Source organism: Serinus canaria, chromosome 9 (assembly GCF_022539315.1).
Source record: "Serinus canaria isolate serCan28SL12 chromosome 9, serCan2020, whole genome shotgun sequence".
NCBI lineage: Eukaryota > Metazoa > Chordata > Aves > Passeriformes > Fringillidae > Serinus > Serinus canaria.
In genome coordinates, this window is record NC_066323.1 from 19221184 (window position 1) to 19241001 (window position 19818).

Below are 19818 nucleotides of genomic sequence, written 5' to 3' on the forward strand. Positions count from 1 at the left end.
GTTGGGTGGTAACAAAGTTCTCTCACACTCTTTCATGTTTTTATCAGGCAGATAGCTGTGAGCTGATGGAGATTGGGCAGGTGGGGAGAGCTGGCCAAAAGGACATGATTCAGAGTTGAGATAACACATGGTGTCAGCTCTAAGCAGACAAGTGAGCTGCTTGGAGAAACAGGACAGGAACAGATTTCAGGTCACTTTTCTTTGATATGAAACCCCTACTAACCCAGGGTGATAGTATAGGAATTTGTTGCTGTACTGTAATGCACGAGGTGATGGAGAGAACCCCTTGACAGTGAATGTGAACTGAGCACAATCTGCTTGCAGATCACCATGTGGGATCTGGCCAGTGGGAAGCTGCTGCGATCAATAACAGATGCCCACCCTCCAGGAACAGCCATTTTGCACATCAAGGTAATAAACACTAAATGTACTGCTTTTATCCCAGTTTTGTTCAGTCAGATGTGGTGACTTTCCTTGTGCAGTACTTTTAGATTTAACATGAGAGCAGATGCCTATGGCAATGGTATTCAGAGATGAGAAAAATGAGCAGAAATTCTGTTTTAAAATGAAACTGTGTATACTGACATAATAGTTTTGGCTGTGAGTTGTACTGTAACAAACAACAGTTGTTGTCTAACTCCTCTCTCCAATGCCAAAATGTATGAAGAATTAGTTGTTAGCACACATTTCTGTAAAATGTGCAGTGTTTTGACCTGAATGTTCAACTTAAAAGAATCTGAACTGTAGAAAGTAGCTTCTGTAAGCAGTTTTTCAAATAGCTTGTTGGGGAATGCTTAGGGTTGAAAGAGAAATAATCTATGGCTTCTTCTTCAGCTTAGTGTTATTGTCGTACACAGAAAATCATATCTGAGTTTGTGCCTGGCTTTGTTTTTCATAGCCTCAGATGTTTGTAGGCTTATAGATTCTGGATATAAACACCTCCAGAAATGTCCCCAGTGGAGACTGTAATCCTCTATTGTCTGAATTACTTGGAAGTTCATTACATTAGAAGTTCTGGATGTTTTTAATTTGGGTTTGTTTGTAACTGCAGCCCATCCACCAGCTCTGGCCCCACCCCATGGGCTGGAGGCTAAGAGCCCTTCTAGAGGCAGCTCAGGTTTTAGTGTGCTGCAGTTCTGAGCTGCAGCATAAAGTAGTGGGGCTTTGGTACCAAAATCTGACAACAGGGCTTGCTGGGGAAATGAAGGTGAAACACAAACCTTGCTTTTCTTGCACGTCATAAAATAACGCCAGTAACTTGGTATGTTAAAGGTGTCTTTCTGTAAGTGCACTGCTTGTATTCTGTGTGTTGTTAGTACTACCGTAGCACGTGGATTTATATCCATTTGTTGTAGTTTTTTTCTTAGGGCCATTTTAATCTCGTTTTCTGCTCAGTTTACAGATGATCCAACACTCGCAATTTGCAATGACAGCGGAGGCTCCGTGTTTGAACTGTCATTTAAGTAAGACAATAACTCTCTCCAGAGAAAGTACAAGAAACCGATTCTGGGTCATGGTTTCTAAAACCTAAGGAGAAAAAAACCCATTGAAACCAATAAAGTTACTGCCTGAATGTTGAAGGTGTAATTTAGGGCTGCAGTGTAATTTCTCAGCTGAAGCAAGATGCTGTGTGGCAGTGCAATAGCCAAAGGGTAGCCTTAGTTGTTAAGGTGTCACTGTATTGTCCAGAATTTGACACTCCTTATGGGCTCTTGGTGGCTGTCACAAAAGTGCTGCCTCTTGTTGTATCTTGGCTCATTAGTGAGAGCTATCCTGTAGTGGCTGCTCGTTTTACTCTTAGCCTCTTCAAGAAGAGGGATGACAAGGAGGAAGGATTGACAGTTAATCTGAAAGTCCAGGAATTTCCTAAACCTTATTCTCAGATAAGATCTTAAGGAATTCTTGCCTGTATCTGTGCAGCTATGGGTTTGCCTCCAGTTTCCTGTCAGAAGTGATCTCTGGAGCTGTGCAAGGGACTTTTTAGAAGGAGTGTTTATGAAGGATCACTCCTGAGATTGTTGGGCTGATTGTCACCAAGCTGATCTGTGCTCTTTGCAGGAGGGTTATGGGAGTGAGGACGTGCGAGTCTCGGTGTCTCTTCAGTGGCTCCAAGGGGGAAGTTTGCTGTATTGAGCCATTACATGCAAAGGCTGATTTGAGAGACCATCCTATCACCCAGTATTCACTACTGGCCATGGCCTCCCTCACCAAGGTAACTTGCTGCTTGTGGGAGGCTTGATGTGAGAGATCACAAAGGAGAAGCTTTCTGTTGCATACTCAGGTATTTTATTTTGCCTTCCTGCTTTCCTTGAAGATCCTGGTTATTGGCCTGAAGCCATCTCTGAAAGTGTGGATGACCTTTCCCTATGGCCGTGTGAGTAATAAAGCCAAACAGGTGCTTTTTGGGTTATAAACAAACATTTTCTTGGAGGGAAGGAGAGGAGATCGGGAGCAGGTGTTTGGTACCACTGCCTTCCACAGCACAGTGGAATTGCAGTGATGATCTGTGGGTCTGATGTGTGGAGGTTGTGGCAGAGAGGAGGTGAGAAGGCTGATTCCAGCTGTACCTCTGTGAAGATGCTGATTTTCTCAAATAAGCAGGAGGGAGTCCCTCAGCTTCTTGTCTTTCCTGCTGAGGTGTATGTGCATCCTCACATGGGATTTTGTTGTGATTACGTCTACTGTCACCTTGGACTGGGGCCACTGTTTTATATTAGAACCATACAACAGGCCTCTTAATTACAGGGATAGGAACCAAGAGGAATTTGAGCATTAAGCAGTCTTCTAAACTCTTGATTACTCACTTTCACTGGTGAATGGCCTAATTCCTCTTGTAAAAGCAGCTGGGGACAGATGTGGGATGGGTTATGCTAGGAGAATGGAGACAAGGGGGATATCAAGCTGCAGCTTGTTGTAGTCCATATGTCCGTGTGGGATTGGATCTATCGCAAGCAGCTCAGACACCAGTGGTGTTCTGTCTGGGTATCCACTTTGCCAAGGGCTCCCAAGTGTGTGGCTGGACCAAAGAGCACAAACTGCTGACAGGAGTTTGCTTTACAGCCCCTGTGTGTACCAGGCACAGGCAGAAGTGAGAAGCAGCTGATGAGCCACCTGTCCTGGAGCTGAGGGTCTGCCTGGTGTGCCTTAACCCCTGGCTGTGCTTTGTGTGTGACAGATGGACCCTTCGAGTGTCCCTCTGCTGGCGTGGCACTTTGTGGCTGTGCAGAACTCGGTGAACCCCATGCTTGCCTTCTGTCGAGGAGATGTCGTGTACTTCCTTCTGGTGAGCCTGGGCTGTTCTGTGCTGCTTTCAGGTGGTCACATCTCATCCACCCAGTCAGGAATTCAGCCTCTATCTCAGTGACAGTGTGATAGCTGAGCATGCTGGGAACAGCTGCAGCTTCCCACTGGCTTGGGAAAACCAGCCTGATGGTCACTGCTGTTCAGCTGCAGTGTTGCCTTTGCCTGGAGGCATGAGATTTACCTGTTCCACAAGCATGGATTTGTAGTGTGCTTCTACTGGAGATACAAGTGTGGATTGTTTTCCAGGAGAGCATGTGGATTTGAGACACCATCTTAGTTTTTGCTTTAAAACATGGGTCTGGAAAACAAGTGTGTAAACACTAAGAAAAGATATTTCAGTCTTGTTGATGTGTAACTCGAGGGCATGGTGCTCATGCTGTTTAGATCTGCAGCAGTTACACATGCAGATATGATTGTCTGGAGACAAGTTCATGCTGATTTCAGTATGAGAGCACCACCTAGGCTTCTGAAAATCTGGCATTTTGGCTTTGGAGTGCCAAGTTTGTTCTCCAACTCTGCTATCATGTTGGACCTTAGGCTTTGTTTAAGCACCAAGAGGTGTTGTCTGGATTGAATCCTCTTTCTCCTTTCTCATCTCTCCTGGTAAAAGTGGGGAGAAAGAAAATGGGTACATGTTTAAACTTTTCTTGCTGAGATGCTTGTATGGGGGGAGCTGAAGATTCCTGGAGTCAGTGTGGTGCCCTGTGGGAACTGAGAGGCTGAGCTGAAGGAAGTCTTTGAGTGTAAGTCAGCCTTGTTTGATTTCTCTTTTAGGTCAAGAGGGATGATAGTGGTGCAATACATGTCACAAAGCAGAGGCAGCTTCATCTGCACTATGATCTCATCAACTTTACTGTAAGTCTCAGTACTGCAGAATGGTTAAATTTTTTTTGCACTAGTTTTCTTGTGAATGTATCTCAGTAGCCCTTAGTTCTGTGCTCTTGGCTGTGTTTATCTGGTGATAACTAACTGAAAATGTCCTTATACTTGTGACTCTGGAAAACCAGCACAGTGTGGTAACCACCTGTGAACAGTGGTGTAGTTATCTTGGCTTTGACACCTCTGGATAGAAAGTGCAGGGGCATAAACTGTGTGCCAAGAGGACAAGAGCTCTGGTGGATTGCCATCTGTCTACAGCTGTTTTCTGTGAAGATTCCATATAGTTTCTCTGCAAAAGGACCCTCATTATCTCTGCCTTTGAAATGATGTATGTGTGCAGTTGTGAAGTGGCTGTGTAGAGTAACAAAGCTACTGTCTGTCCCAGAATTCCCAGTAGGGGTACTCAGGGTTTTGGCCAGAGCTTGTTTCCTTGGCTCTAATGGAGAATGCGTTGCTGAAATGTGCAGTTTGGTGATTTTGCAGTGGATCAACTCACGGACAGCGGTGCTGCTGGACAGTGTGGAGAAGCTGCACGTCATAGACCGTCAGACTCAGGAGGAGCTGGAGACCATTGAGATCTCAGAGGTTCAGCTGGTCTACAACAGCAGCCACTTCAAGTCTCTGGCCACAGGGGGCAATGTCAGCGAGGCCTTGGTAGGCACTGGTGGCCTCTTTGTGTTTGCAGCTGTGTTTGATGTAGGCCCTAAGTGAAAACCTGGAGGGAAAAAACCTTTTTGGGAGCATCTCAGAAGTCAGACGTGGTGATGTGGGCAGCTAACAGACAGCTCATGTTTCCTTTGGTGCATTGAAGGTTGTAGGAAGTGCTCCTCCTTTACCAAGATTTGGAATACTCTGTCTAGGATAAAAGCTGATGGGCTTTATTCTTGAAGAGAGTTTTCTACTTAATACACCACAGACTGGAGCACTGGTTACTGGCCGTTAAACTGCTGTTGTAGCAACTCCCACTTCAACAGTTGTCTTCCCATCTGTGTGTGCCCTACACATTTGCTCTTGAGGAAGATAGGTGAAGAAGCAGGTGGCAAGGAAAGGGCCCCCATTATCTTTTTGGCACCTGAGGGTAGAGTCAGAGCCCTACTTCATCATTTTTTGGGTAGCTAAAGCTCAGCAGCACTTGAAGCTGAGTTCACAAGCAGGAGGGAGTGACAGCAGAGCTCTTTGACTTGCTACTGCCCAGCAATCTGTGGTGTTATTTCTCCACCCTCATTTTGATTTCTGCATTTCAATGGATCTTGGAAGTGTATTTATGTTGTTTGGGAAATCTTAAAAAAAACCAAAATGCAGTTTTACTTGCATGTGATTTTTCTCCCTGTAGGCACTGGTTGGAGAGAAAGCATGTTACCAGTCCATCAGCAGCTGTGGTGGTCAGGTCTTTTACCTTGGAACTAAGGTAAGTGGGGGAGAATTTTTCAATAAAAATACAGGGCATTCACTGTTGATGGTAGCTCTTCTAGAAAGGGCAATTTGTTTTCTGTGGAGATGTGTTTTGGGAAAAGGTTCTTTGTGCACTTATGTTGTGGGGTGAAGGAAATATGCAGTAATTTGGTTTTAGCCAGGGTATGGACTGAGTGAGACATTTTCATAGTTTCACAATCCTGATTAATTCTGCTCCAGGGTAATCTTAGCCTTACTTTACTGAGATGTCCTCTGCCCTAAGCTTCTCTGTCTCTGTTATAAATGTGCTAGGGAATAAGCAGAAGAAAATAAGACAGCAACTAAAACTGTGCTCCAGTTTATACTGCTTGAGGGATGCTTTTTTTAGTCGTCTGTATTGGCATGCTGTGGTGGGTCAGTGGGGTACTTCAGGCTGTATGAGCAACTTCCAGTAAATAACTTTCAATTTTTTTTTTTCTTTTCTAGTCTGTTCATGTCATGACACTGAGAAGCTGGAGAGAGGTATGTTGAGAGGGAGACTCTACAGCTTGGGCTTGAATTGCTTAAATCTAGCTCAAAGGAGGGAGGAAGCATTTGTGAAGCATTTTCTGGGCACTGTGTTCAGGATTCCTGATTGCTACACAGAGCCAGTGCTGTGGAGACACTGATTTTCATGGGGACACTGGGACTCCTGCTTGCCTAAATTCCCAGGCTGAATGGAGACCCTGTTCTCCCAAACAAGGTATCATGCCTTGCTGTGTGTCAGCTTTTGTTAGTGCAGTGCTTGGCTTACCTGAGTGTGTGATGAAGCCTTCCACAAGCTGTGTGCAAGACTTGTGTCTGCCACACAAACATCCAGGAGTGAAAGAGAACTTGCTTCACTGGAGTTTGTCTCCAGCTACTGCAGGAGCTGCATTAAAAGATCCATCAAAGACTACCTAGAAAGCCCATAGGATTTTAAGTCCTTGTTGCTTGAAGATTATTTTTGGAACATCGTTTCTCTGACAGCTGAAACCCCATCAATGCCCACACTAAGATTCTTAGTGGTCTCTTTAGATCTGTTCCTGTCTTGTACTTTTCACTTGACTCAAACAGCTGTTTTCCTTTCTGCATCACCACTTTGCAGTATGTTTATTCAGTGTGTGCATGTTTGCTCTCAGGCTTTGTTTTGCAAGGCTAAGCAGAGCTCTTTCAGCCCACTCTTGAGATTACTTTTCATTCCTTTCTTTATTTGTAGTTCCTGTTCTCTGTGTGTCCTGTGTGCTCAGTATCTTGGGCATGGGCAAACAGTTTGCCACATATTGCTCTGGGTAAGGTCTTACAAGTGCAATGTACAGTGTCACCCCTTCTTCACAGCCTCTGCTAGATGTGTCATTTCTTATGCATCCTTGGATCTCATTTTTCTGCTCCTTTGGCTATGTAATGTCAGTGGCTTGGGCACTCTGGAGATTCACTGGTGCCCCATAGCCAAACTGATTTCTGCTGGAAGGTGCTTATACTGTTGGGTAGCATAATTTTTCTATTACCAGCTTCAGGAGCACATCTCTCATGTCTTTCTGTTCTTCTGTCTCACCTCACATGCTCCCAATTGGTCATCAGCAAACTTTAGTGTTAAATTCATCTTATGCCTATATGTAGAAGGCTTCAGGCCTGTATGTAGAAGGCTTCAGTGAATCAAGAAGCAGCTTCTAGACTGCTTCTCAAGGACATCTGGTGGCCATTTCTTTGCAGTCTTGTATTTCTCCTTTAAGCAGTAACCTTCACCATTTTTCCTCTTACTTAGGTTGCTTTAGGGCTGTTCTCATCTGTGGTTATAAACTCCTTCATGTGACATTGTATCAGGACCTTGAATAGGATATGAACAGTTGAGCTCTGTTGAGGTTTTAGTTACCATGGCTGCTTCTCTCTGCTAGTTTTGTCTCCTCCCATTCACCACTGATTTTGATTTAGTAAGCTGGAATGAAGAGTCTTGTTCTGATCCATGATTTCAGGTACAGTTTTTCCTGAAATTCCAAAGTCAAACACAATTTGTTCTCTGAGACAGCCTCTTTCTAAACTGCTGTATGGTTTCTGCTGTGTGCAGTTGTACCTCTATCATAGGGGATTTAACTGAGAGTTTGAATTGAGTGTGTGGTGATTAGGGTGAAGCTGAGAGTCAGTTCTTGCTGCAAGACAAGATGCTGGACTGAGACCTGGAATTTTTCTTCCCTCCAACATTTCTTTGACACTGACCTATCATACCAAGGTCAGTGGTGCTCAACCTTGGCTATTAATGGTTCCTTAAAGCAGAAAAAACTTGTGATCTTCTTCAGTCCTTGCTGACTGTGAGCTCAGGAGAAAATAGGGGGTAGGATGAGTACACACTTTGCTGAAAGCATGGCAGAATTGTTCACTCTAAGTTGTTGTGCTCCAAGTGATTAGGCAAAGATGGGGAATGGAAAATTTTAATCCTTTGTTTATCAGACAGTCAGTGATGCTGGGGGTCTTCATCCATCAAGCACCTGACTTAAAATGTCCCCCCATAGGGACTTAATGTACTGGGGCCTGACATATCTTAGTCCAGCAGAGAATGTCCATTTGAGAGAATCTCTTTGAGATCCTGTCCTTTTTACTGCAGTGTGGTGAGATCTTTTGAGGTATCTTGTTGCCTTCCTGTCAGGAACCATGACTCACTGCTGGGAAATGCCAGTGCTAAAGGGGAGGGAATCATCTTTTCTGTAGCTCTGAGGTCCAATATTCCTTGTTGTTTTAGAGAGTTGACCATCTTCTGAAACAAGAACGTCTCACAGATGCCCTGGCTCTTGCTTGGTCCTTTTATGAAGGTAAAGCAAAGGCTGTTGTAGGTAAGTTTGGACTTGTTTGCTTCTAACTGAAACCTCTGGGGATGGTTTTAAATATCTACACATCCAAGAATCACTTTTTTAGGGGAAGAAAACAGATTTAATTGAATTAAGAAGAGAAAATAGGATGTTTCTTTGAGTTTGGCAGAAGCAACCTTTATATGGAATAGTTTGATTTTTTTATTTTTTAAACTATAGTCCTTTTACCAACTCAAATGAAGGTCAGGCTTGATCTGTGTGTGACTCCATGCTGTTGTCACTTTGCCATGAAGGAGGTATATTCAGATGTTGAATATCCAACCTGCTAAAATATTCCTGAAGGCCATGCATGACCTGTAGGTATCTTCCAGTGTGATCCTCTGTCAGCTCTGCTTTGATTCAGATCTCTCCCCTGACTGTACAAGGAGCTGAAAGAATCATGCTGGCTTTTGGCACCACATTTCCTACAAAAGAGGTTGCTTGAGAAGTATGTTAATTATGCTAGAAACTGCCACTTGTGTGGTCAGATTTGTACTGGACACATTGATTTTACAGCAGATAATTTCTGATGGCTTTAGCAGTGGGATGCAAGTTCCCAGGACAGGATCCTGCTGAGAAATTGCTGGTATATGAAGATGTGTTTTGTTTTAGTGCATAGATATAGCACAGGAAAGCAGATGAGAAAAGCTTTGGTTTTCACCTCATTCCCTCATTCTTTCTAGGCTTGACTGGGGACACAAGCAAGAGGAAAGCAGTCATTGCTGACAGAGTGAGTCCCTGAGCTCTTTCCAACTGGATTTTCATGTGTGCTGGTGTGATACTGTGTTCCTGAAAGGAACACAGTATCACACCAGCACACATGAAAATCCAGTTGGATTTTCTGTCCTCCATGGTTTAATCTAACTCTAGAACATGTACATGAACACACACAACACACCAGCACACATGAAAATCCAGTTGGATTTCTGTCCTCCATGGTTTAATCTAACTAACTCTAGAACATGTACATGTTCCTCTCTTGCTGAAATTGGGAGCAGAATTTTAGAAAAAACTTGGAAATACCATTTGGGTAGAGGTGGGGATAAATCTACAGTATTAGCAATCCAATAGGAGGCATTATCATCCACACCCGGAGCTCTCTGGTCCCCTCACAGTGAAGAGAAACCTTTTGTGTAGGTAACTCTGGAATTCCCTGACTTTTGTTTGGCACATGTCCATCAGTATGTCACTTGCTGACTCTGAGGATGGAAACTGCTCTGTGTTTCTGTGAACATGGAATAAACTCTTCAACTGATCCAGTTCAGTTTTTACAGGAACTTGCTTTTGGGAGGGGTGTGTTTAAAGTACTTACTGCAATAATTATTTAGCTGTGCTCTGTTATATTTGCAGGTAGCTGTGTTTTGCTGTGTAATATACTTTAACTTAAGCTTTGGGTAAAGTCATAGCCCAGATGAGCCTAGAGCTTCAGGATGTGTTCACCAGCCTGAGAATTGGCTAATGGGCTGGCTGCCCAGCTCTGTGGTCAGTTCAAGTTAGTGTGGGCCTTCAGTATCCCTCTGGGCACTTCTGTGCCATTGTCACACCACTGTCTCTTGGCAGCCTCTTCCCTCTTCTCCCTCCTGCCCACAGCACTTCATACGCAAAATGGGACAGCAGAGCTTACAGTGCTGCCAAGCCCCAAGCCAGTCTGAAATGTGCTACCAAGCAGTCCTATCCTCAGTGTAGGATTTGAATGAGTTTTCTTATTTGTTGTAATTCAGATGGTTGAAATCCTTCTCCATTACACTGATCGGACTCTGAAGAAATGCCCTGACCAAGGAAAAATCCAGATTATGGAGCAGCACTTTCAGGTATGGTGCTCCAGAGGACTCTTGGAGAAATCCTTTGTTTTTTTAATTAACTTGGTTTTGCTCTAAACATTACTTGTCTGTTTTTGAAAAAACCTTGCTGTGGTTCAGCTCAGCTCTCACCTGTTGTGTGCACTCACAAAATCAGGACTTGGGTATAGTGGGTGGCAGAGCAGAACCCGTGTGCTCTCTGTGCTCTGCAGGAGTGTCAGCAGGGCTTTTTTTCCATATGCATCAGCATATGGAAAACCTGTAACTGTGCCAGCCACCAGCTGAGTCAGATACCTCATTGTTTCTGCTCTGTGTTGGCCAGGCTGCATTTCATGCTTTGCAGGATGTGCTGCTTGGCAGGATTTTTGCCAGTCAGTCCCTACAACTTTGTTGTGTTTGTTCCCCAGGACGTGGTGCCTGTCATCGTGGATTACTGTCTCCTGCTGCAGCGCATGTAAGTCCGGCCTTGCAGGCCTGTCCCCAGGACAGACCCCAGCACCCCAGGTAGTCCCCAGTGCTGTTTCCTGTGACACCACATGGTGTAGAGGAATTGCATCACATCATTCCATGGCACATGTCACTTCACAGTTCAGAGGAGTCCCTAAAACCCAGTACTGAAGTCAGGAACCCACTGCTCACACAAAACCATCTCTTAAATTTGCATTGATGTGTTGAGGAAGAAAAGTTGCTTTGAACTAAGAACCTGCCTTGACAGATTTTTCTGTCATCTTCATCGCTTCCCTTCTAGCAGCACTTTTTCTGCTGCAACATCCATAGCTGATTTATGCTGTATAACTTGCCCCAGTACAGGAGCTGAACAGGGCATTCAGTTCCTGAGCCTGGGAAATACAGAGAAAATGGAGTTTATTTTGGAGCCTGTGGAAAGTAGATAAGCAAAGAGATTTTAATAAAATTATTTGAGAACTAAACTTTTCCTTCCTCCTAGGGATCTATTATTTAACCAGATATATGATAAGATGAGTGAGAATTCTGTAGCCAAAGGCATCTTTCTGGAGTGCTTGGAGCCTTATATCTTGAGTGATAAGCTGATGGGAATCACAGCTCAAGTGATGAAAGACTTGCTGCTTCACTTCCAAGACAAGAACAGGTTGGAAAACTTGGAAGCCTGCATTGTGCATATGGATATCACCAGTTTAGACATCCAGCAGGTGAGTGGTTGTGTGGCATACTGTATTGAGCTCCTCTGAATAAATCAGCAGTTACAACGTCTTGTGCTTCCAAGTGTAGTATAACATGTGGGTTTTTCCTGTGTCCCTGGAATCAAATTCAGGGAGTTGGGACTTGTACAGTGTGGCTGTGTTTTGTTCCCCCACTTTTTGTTCTGGCATAGGCTAATGCATCAGCAGCTGAATGTGTTGGAAAATCCTTCAGGGTTATCCCCAGTCACTCTTTCCCATTCTGAGTACCTTACCTGACATCAAAGGCTGCAGGAGCACAGAAGGCTGGAGTTGTGTTTGTCAGCTTGGGTGCTTGCTTTTGCACAACAGTTAGTGGAGCAGGGAGGTGTTCCTGCTCAGCAGTCCTGTTTTCTGCTGGCATGGCTTTCCATTTCAAGGGTGAAGCTGCTTGGAAACTTAATGTTACGATTCACTAACCCAACCAAATTACTGCAAGCAAGGTTTTTGAAGAACTGGAATTTTAAAATTTATTCTTTAACCTCATATGAATGTTAGACTCTAGACAGATTCCATGCTTGCCATGTGAGCAATAAGTTGAACACTCCTTTGGGGGGTTTGGGGTTTTCACAGAGACTGAAAGTGGAAATTCTCATTCTGCTTTAAGTTGTACTCTTGGATGATGGAAGTGCAAGGACAGGGCCTGGGGAGTGAGAAAGCTGTGAGTCAGGAGCAGCTGTGTAGCTTCCCTGTGCTTTGGTGCCTTGCAGGTGGTTCTGCTGTGCTGGGAGAACCGCCTGTACGATGCCATGATCTACGTCTACAACAGTGGGATGAACGACTTCATCAGTCCCATGGAGGTAGGAGAGCTGCTCCTGCAGGAGGGGTTACTGGGGTGTTCTGCACACATTCTTCCTGAGAAACAGCATTTCAAACCCAAAGCCTTATTTTATTCTCTGTATTCTGCCTTCTTGCTCATTTCCATTTCAAGGGGGAAATCATGTGTGGTATGTGCAGTTTATTTCATTGGATGCAGTATAGGAGAGAAGTGATATGTAATTATTGTGCTTTAGAACACCAAATTCCCTGCTGAGGCCAAAATCCTCTGCAGAATTAGGGCAGGAAATATAGTCATGTTAATAAAATTAAAAGGAAGGGCAGCAGAAGATAATAACATGATTATTTAAGGAGACTGCATGTACACAATTCATAAAAAGGCCAGGAAAAAACCTTGCTTGAGGCAGGCCTTGTTCTGAGCACTTGGAAGACATCTCTCAGCATGAAGCACAAGACTCACTGTAAGGCTCTCTGAAGGCCCTGTTGATTCTGCTGGTTATTCTGGAGATGTGCCAATGGCTCTATAACCCCCATGTGTTTCACTATGGAAGCACTGCTGGTGTTTTCTCAGTAGTGCTGAAATGGAGAGCTGGGACCATTAGAATGGGAAAATCTTCACCTGCCTAAGTGTTAGCAGCTCTTACCTCATTTCATTTTTCTAAGGAAGAAGGCTCTTTAGGTGGTCATAATTTTAAAAAAGACTTCTGAAAACCAAGTAGTAGCTGTCTGAGTACAAATATCTTTGCTTTCTAGAGGCATGTGCTTAGACAAATCCTCATTCTACATGCCCAAACTAGGCTCTGGTGACCCTGCTGAGTGGTGGAAGTGTTTGTTCCAGGATATACAGGAACAGGATGTGGGACTGGTGGGTTATGCTCTGACTGACCTCTGGGACTGCTGAACATGGCTTTGCTTTACTGTGGCCTGTGTTTAGGGTTAGAGATAATGGAATGAAGGCTGTTTTTTCATAAAATCGGCTGTAAAAATCATCTTTTGCCATGTCTTGTAGTCCTCTGTGCCTGTTAATTAGAAGAAATGGTGATAAAGAGTTTCTGTGGAAAGACACCCCACTGATCTCTGCTTTGAAACCACACAGGTTCTTTGCTTTGAGCTTTTCCAGCTGCTTGAGCACTGCCTTTTTTTCTTGTTACAGAAGCTGTTCAAAGTCATTGCTCCTCCACTGAATGCTGGAAAGTCTCTCACAGGTACAGAATGCTTTCCCTTTTAAGGTTTCTACTTTTGATACTTGATGTTTTGAATATCCCTTGTCAATTCCAATGAAGAGATGCAAAAGTGAGTGCATACCCAGTATAAGGGTCTTGAAGAGCAGAAGAGTGTTTTAGTACTGTTTGTAAAGCTGCTCTACTTTGTATGATAAACTCTGTTTTTGTGGGAGAAGACCTGCATCTCTGCCTGTTGTCTTGCTGAAGAAAGGGTGACAAATAATTTTTGTTTTATAGATGAGCAGGTGGTGATGGGCAACAAACTGCTTGTGTATATAAGGTAAGGTCCTTCAGAAAGTATGAGGTGTTGTCTAGTGGTGGCACCAGATTTTAAACTTGCTGTAGTTTCAGAACCTTATTGGGAGCTTCAGGTTCTGAGATTTTGTGTAAAATAGCAGTGGGTACTCACTACAGCTCACTTAAATTTAAAATCCCTTCCTGTTGCATGTGATGTGCATGAATAGGAGGGATCAAGTTGGAGGCTTAGAGCCCAAGTTACTGCTGATGCACATTTTTAATTTCACTATTTGGTTTTGTTGTGTATGGGACACAGAACTCCTTGACCAGGGGCTCAGTAGCCTCATGTTTTGTAGCAGGCCATGTTCTGCCTTGCCTCATTAGTGAATCTCCTTCCTGGAGTCTGTGCAAGATTGTGAAGTTACCTTCTGCAGTACTCCAGCTTCCTAAAATTGAAAATTTTGGGCAAGATACTGAGTTCTCCCATTATTTTCCTGCTGTGGAATGACTGCAAATTCATGCAGTGCATTGGCTCAGTGTGTATTAACAGCAGAGCTGCCTGGGATGCTTCTTGCTTTCATGATTTACAAAATAAATTGGTTTGCCTTGTGTTAAGGTTGTCCTGAAAATTAAGTCAAAAAATGAACAATTCTCAATGTCTTTAATGTCAGGTGTATTAAAATGTTTTTCCCCTCCTTTTCTGTAGCTGCTGCTTGGCAGGCCGTGCATATCCATTGGGTGACATTCCTGAAGATCTGGTACCTCTGGTGAAAAATCAGGTGAGAAACCTCTTGGAAGGCAACTTCCTCATAGGAGGTTTTTAGAAGAAGCTTCATATGGCTTATTTCACGGGTTTCCAAGGGAAAACTATTTTCAGTCTGATAACTGTATCTTTGTGATATGAATGTATCCTGCTGTAATTACAAAATTAGTTTTTAACTGATGAAATCAAACAGTTGTTGCAGTCTGAACATTTAAACATAATATTTTTCTTCCAGTTGTAAATTGGGGGGTGGGAACAGAGAGATCTCAGTGACTGGGGTTTTTTGCCTTACTCTTTACCCCAGAGTTACCAAAAATGTGTAGCTGTTTCTTGTTTGCAAACTTGATGTGTCAAATATGGGAGGGTCTTCCCTGTTTTGAAATTCAAATAACACCAGATTGACTCTGGGGAGAAATGTCTCTAAGTAGCTCTTGGTTGCAGGTTTCTTAAAGGCTTTTGATTCCTTTGGACTAATCTGACAATTTCTTGAAACAGGAAATTACTTATCATTGCTTTTTGTGCCCACAAAACTTCTTCCTAAGTTTCTGACTAGCTTTACAACAAATATTATTTTTGTGCTTTTAGCATTTCACTTCAGTTTTGGAGTTGCAGTGAGAAGGAAGTGCCTTTTCTTTTGCACTTTCTCTTTGCAGTACAATGGAGCAGCCAGTTTTTGAATGTGGGGTGGGTTTTTGTTTGTGGTTTTTCTGGTTTTGGATTTTGTTTCCTAGTCCAGAACTTGTAGCTCTATGTACGTGGTAGCTCTGGTTTCCTGCAGCCTCTCTCCTCAGCAGCTGTGCAAACCAGCCCTCTCCACTTTGCTGGGCCAAGCACTGGCTGCTGCCCTCTCCCAAGGTTGTTGGGTTGCCTCAGGAGCTCAGTCAGCAGCAGCAGCCCTGGGAAGAGCCTCAGCCTCTCCTTTCTGTGGCTCCTGGTGGTGTTCCTGAGAGCTGGGTTTAAGTAACACCTTTGTGTCTGGTGGGTTTGTTTTGTTTTTTTAAGCATTCCTAGCTGCCAGAGGTCAGCAGGGAAGGTGTGGATCTGACAGGCAAGCTGCTAAATCCTGCTGGATTCACTGTCACTGTGCTGACAGAAAATGAACTCAGAACAGGAGTAAATGGGGGAACATGGCACTTGCAGAGGGTGGCTGGGACAGCACATGGCCTATCAGTTTTCCATGGGATCCCAGTGTGTACCTGACACATATTCCTGAGTGCTGCTCCAGCCTGGAGCTGCCTGCTCCCTTCCTGCTGGCAGCCAGCTCTGCTGTGAGCCTGGCTGAGACACCTGCAGCTGGTCCTGCTCTCTTGGTTCCCTGGGACAGTCTGGACACCTCTGTCAGGGACTCTGTTAAAAGGAGTTTATTTTGGAAGATGCCCTCAAATTTCATGAACTGCAAAGTCAGTGGAAGAGACAAGAGTTGAAAAGCACCTCAGTCAGTCTTTGCAGTGCTAAAAGCTTTGTGCCTCACAGTGAGGGGGCAGATTGACTGGCTCTTCCCAAGTGAACTGCTGACAAGGAGAGGAGCTGTGCTCTGGATAAGGAGGAGTTGCACAGCTTCCCAGGAAAGCTGCCAGGAAGGGGGAGAGGGAGTTTTCTAATTTCACACACTTCTGTCTGCAAGTATAAATAAGCCTTTATTTTTGTTTGATCTTAAATTTTGATTGATCTTAAATTGGTTGGTGAGTCTTAGGAGGGGCTGACAAGCAACAGAAAACACTGCTCAAATAAGAGCCAATGGACTCCTAAGGAGCTTTAAAGCTCAAGTACAAAGCAGATCACAGTCCTGCTTTCCCACACACTTGTGCTCCCAGTTATCTGAAATCCATAGGAAATGGGCTGTCTTTGCTTGCCTTGTCCTTGCAGGTGTTTGAGTTCCTGATCCGGCTGCACTCAGCTGAGGGCTCTGTGGATGAGGAGGTGTATCCCTACGTTCGCACCCTGCTGCACTTTGACACACGAGAGTTCCTCAACGTGCTGGCTCTGGTAAGAGACCCTGTCTTTCTGAGAGGAAAATGCTCTGCCAGTTCTCCCATCATCAGTGAGCTTCCTGTCAATAAATCCATGCTTTAGCTAAACCAGGAGTTCCTGGCTCGGGGCAGGAACAGTTCTGGTGCTTTTCCTATGATATATCAGAGGGAATCACAGTAGTCCTTTGTGGCCTTAAATACAGAGTGATGAATATGACATTACACAGTGAAAGTTCTGTAAACAGACAGAGGAAAAACAAGAATAATATATTTGTAAAGAGTGCTCTAGTGCCTGTCTCTATCTCCTGCATGGGAATCTTTCTTTCTTTCCAAATTTCTAGAATTTTCTATGTCTGTTTGAACCCATTACTTTTACCTGAGTGTGTAAAAATCATTTTGGTAGTTACAAAAGAGCAAATTATACTTCAAACCTGCTGTTTGGGGATATGCAGAGAAAGGACTTAAACCAGCACTGGCTGCTTTGTCATGTGGCTGCTGCTTTGTGTTTGCTGTTATTCTGAGAGATTCTGCTCAAGGTGTCAGTGTTTTGCCTCTTGCAGACTTTTGAAGACTTCAAGAATGATAAGCAAGCTGTGGAGTATCAACAGAGAATTGTGGACATTCTTCTGAAAGTGAGTGTGCCTAAAAGTGAATTGTTTGTATCTGACTGATTGCATGCAGTGCTCTGCAGTACAGTTTCTAATCTGGAGGTGTTTCCAGTCCTGCCCTGGCTGACACCTCTGAGAAAGGTGCTGGGCAGGAGCATGGATTCACCTCAGCCAAAGCTGTAGGTTGGATATTCAGGAGTGATAATTCATGCACTTTAAATATGCTGACAGAGAGGTCTCCTTTCTTGTGATTTCACCTGGGTTGTGCTTTGTCAAATTTCTCACCTCTGCTCCTTGAAGCTTATTTTTGTTTGCTTCTCATTGAATCTACTCCCTGATTGCTTCTGAGCCTGAAAAAGGTCCCAGGTAACCTGTGCTTGGTAGAGTGCCACTGCTTTTCTGCTGAATCCCTCCTCCCTGTGCCTGCCAGTGCAATGTTTGGGATGCAGCATTTCCAGGATGACAGGCTTATCTTTAGTTTAGGAGAGAAGAGGAATGTCAGTTATCAGCCTGGTGCTCTGGAAATCATTGTCACCCCCAACCCCTGTTCCCAGCAATGGATGTTCCCATTAAAATCTCTCACTGCCAAGCACTGTTTGCTTTCCCCTCCAAGCTGTCACCACTAATCATGAGTGACTCCACTTGGAAGCTGTTTATGTATAAACATACAATAAGTAGCATTTCCCTGTCCTTGGCATCACTGATAGATGAGACAAGGGCACAGTGAGTGACTTGGGTGGCAGTGCTGCTGCCGTGGGCTGAGACAATGCCACTGGGAGGGGTTTTGTGAGCCTGCCTGAGCAGGATGTGGCTCTGAGGGGTGTTTTAGCCCTGTGCTGGCTCAGCCCCTCTGGTTTGTGTCCTGAGCTGCTGTTAGCAGGAGGTGGCACACTGCAGCCATGTTCCAGACCTGCTGGGGATGTGTTCCTGTCGTGGCACCAACAGCAGAAGGGCTGCAGCATTGCATCTTCAGGCAAACAATGTGTTGTTAAGACAACTGTCAGTCCTTTGGTCTGAAATCTGCTGTCCTTTTGGATAAAAGTTAAAAACTCTTGAAGCTTTCAATTTGAATTTGTCATTAGCAATAAAGAAAGCATCTAGGAAATAGCTCTGCTTTTGAAATAGTTTGGTGAACAGAGACATTCTGCTAATGCTGATCAAAACTTTGCCAAATGGATCATGTATGTGGCTGGTCTACAGCCTCTGGGAAGTTGCTCTATTCCAGGAATATGCAGTATGCTCACCTTAACATAGACTGACAAGGACCCAGTTTGTGAAAAACAAAGCTAAAATTAGTAAAACACTCCAAAATATTTCAGTGAATAATTTTTTAATGGTGTTAGGTAGTGATGTTGTGACTAAGCTCCTGTAAGAAATAGCCTTTTTAGACAGAAAATGAAAACTGAAAAAGAATTATTACATTAGCTGGTGTCTCAAGCAGAGCTCTGCTTGATTCTGTAATGTGTCTGGCCTGCCTGCCTCTCTTGTGTCACAAAACCATTAGCATCTCTTGGGGTCTGAAACTCTGGGTCACTTGAGGAAATCAACTGACTCCCCCCAGCTCTGAGTGAATGAGGTGATAAACTGTGAGCTGCTCCATGGGCTTTGCTACAGGAGTTTTTAGATCTTAGCTGACAGAGTAGTCCAGGTGATGGATTTCCTCCTGGCTTAAACACATTGCTCTTAGAGGGGACTCTCCAGACAGGGGCAGTTTACTTTCACTTGGGGTTTAGGATTTTTTGAAGCAGGAGACACTAAGTCAGGACACATCAGGCTCATGTTTTTTTACACCAGACAGGTGAAAAAGCACTTCGTGGGTTTCCAATCCCTTTTGTAGTGAATCTTAGATATTCCTTTTTTCTGTAATTTCAAGTCAGCACAGCCACAAGTTTCTCTAAATACTGTTTGACTAATGCTAACGTAATGTGAGAAAATCTTTTCCCCAAACCTGCAGTTGTTTGTTTCTTAGCTATTAGAGTAGTTGTTTGCATGCCACAGTTGAAGTGGTGAAATGGGCCTTGAAATGAGGTGTTTGAGGTTGTTTTCTCCTATAAGAATTGTGCTTTAACCGTGTGATAGCATTTCTCTGCTCAGAAGCTGTTCCATGTCCCATGATCAACACAGGCTACAGAGGCAGAGATAAATGTGGGTTTGGAGCCTCCTCACACCTGAAAACCAGGGACATGCAAGAATTCTTCCCTTGAGTAGGGGGAAGAGAGGTGGAGCATCTTCACCTTTGGGGCAGAAGTGCTTTAGCAAGGTCACATGCACTGCCTGTATCTTCAGGTGACACAGCTGAATGCTGGAGAAGGGGCCTTGTGTTTGACCTTCAGGATGGACTAACACCAGGGGGTGTCTGGGATAGGAGGGGACATGATGGCTCACAGGGATTTCTTCTTGTCCCATTTACTCTCCCAAAGGCAGAATCAGTTCCTTGTGGGTTTATTTTTCCCTTTTGTCTCCAACATTTCTCAGGTCATGGTGGAGAATTCTGACTTCACCCCATCACAGGTTGGCTGTCTCTTTACCTTCCTTGCCCGGCAGCTCGCCAAGCCCAACAACACCTTGTTTGTCAACAGGACACTGTTTGACCAGGCAAGTGTTCCTGAGTGTGTGTGGCATTCCAAGCAGGATGCACCTCTGCAGAAAGTGTGGCCAGTGCTGTAGACTGTAGCAGATCTGGAGGAACTGGTGCCTTATAACCAGGTGGCATCTTGCTGGGCTGTTTGCTGTGGTTTCCAAGGAGCAAAATAGGACAGACCAGTACATTACACCATGTTTCAGCTTGTCTGGAGCTGTGGGACAAACAGCAT

General features: G+C 44.2%; 1 protein-coding gene across 1 annotated transcript in view; it reads left to right on the forward strand.

The window, feature by feature from the left end:
* Positions 1-19818, forward strand: part of VPS8 (VPS8 subunit of CORVET complex) — a 66119-nt gene that overhangs the window by 12285 nt on the left and 34016 nt on the right. Inside the window, exons 8-28 of the mRNA XM_030227035.2 lie at positions 325-411; positions 1396-1463; positions 2059-2212; positions 2315-2374; positions 3176-3283; positions 4078-4158; positions 4666-4836; positions 5516-5590; positions 6061-6096; positions 8327-8417; positions 9116-9162; positions 10154-10243; positions 10639-10685; positions 11178-11400; positions 12138-12227; positions 13358-13409; positions 13665-13707; positions 14371-14443; positions 16294-16413; positions 16958-17029; positions 19481-19600. Coding sequence (XP_030082895.1) covers positions 325-411; positions 1396-1463; positions 2059-2212; positions 2315-2374; positions 3176-3283; positions 4078-4158; positions 4666-4836; positions 5516-5590; positions 6061-6096; positions 8327-8417; positions 9116-9162; positions 10154-10243; positions 10639-10685; positions 11178-11400; positions 12138-12227; positions 13358-13409; positions 13665-13707; positions 14371-14443; positions 16294-16413; positions 16958-17029; positions 19481-19600 — 1908 coding nt within the window. The remainder of the gene's footprint in view (positions 1-324; positions 412-1395; positions 1464-2058; positions 2213-2314; positions 2375-3175; positions 3284-4077; positions 4159-4665; positions 4837-5515; positions 5591-6060; positions 6097-8326; positions 8418-9115; positions 9163-10153; positions 10244-10638; positions 10686-11177; positions 11401-12137; positions 12228-13357; positions 13410-13664; positions 13708-14370; positions 14444-16293; positions 16414-16957; positions 17030-19480; positions 19601-19818) is intronic.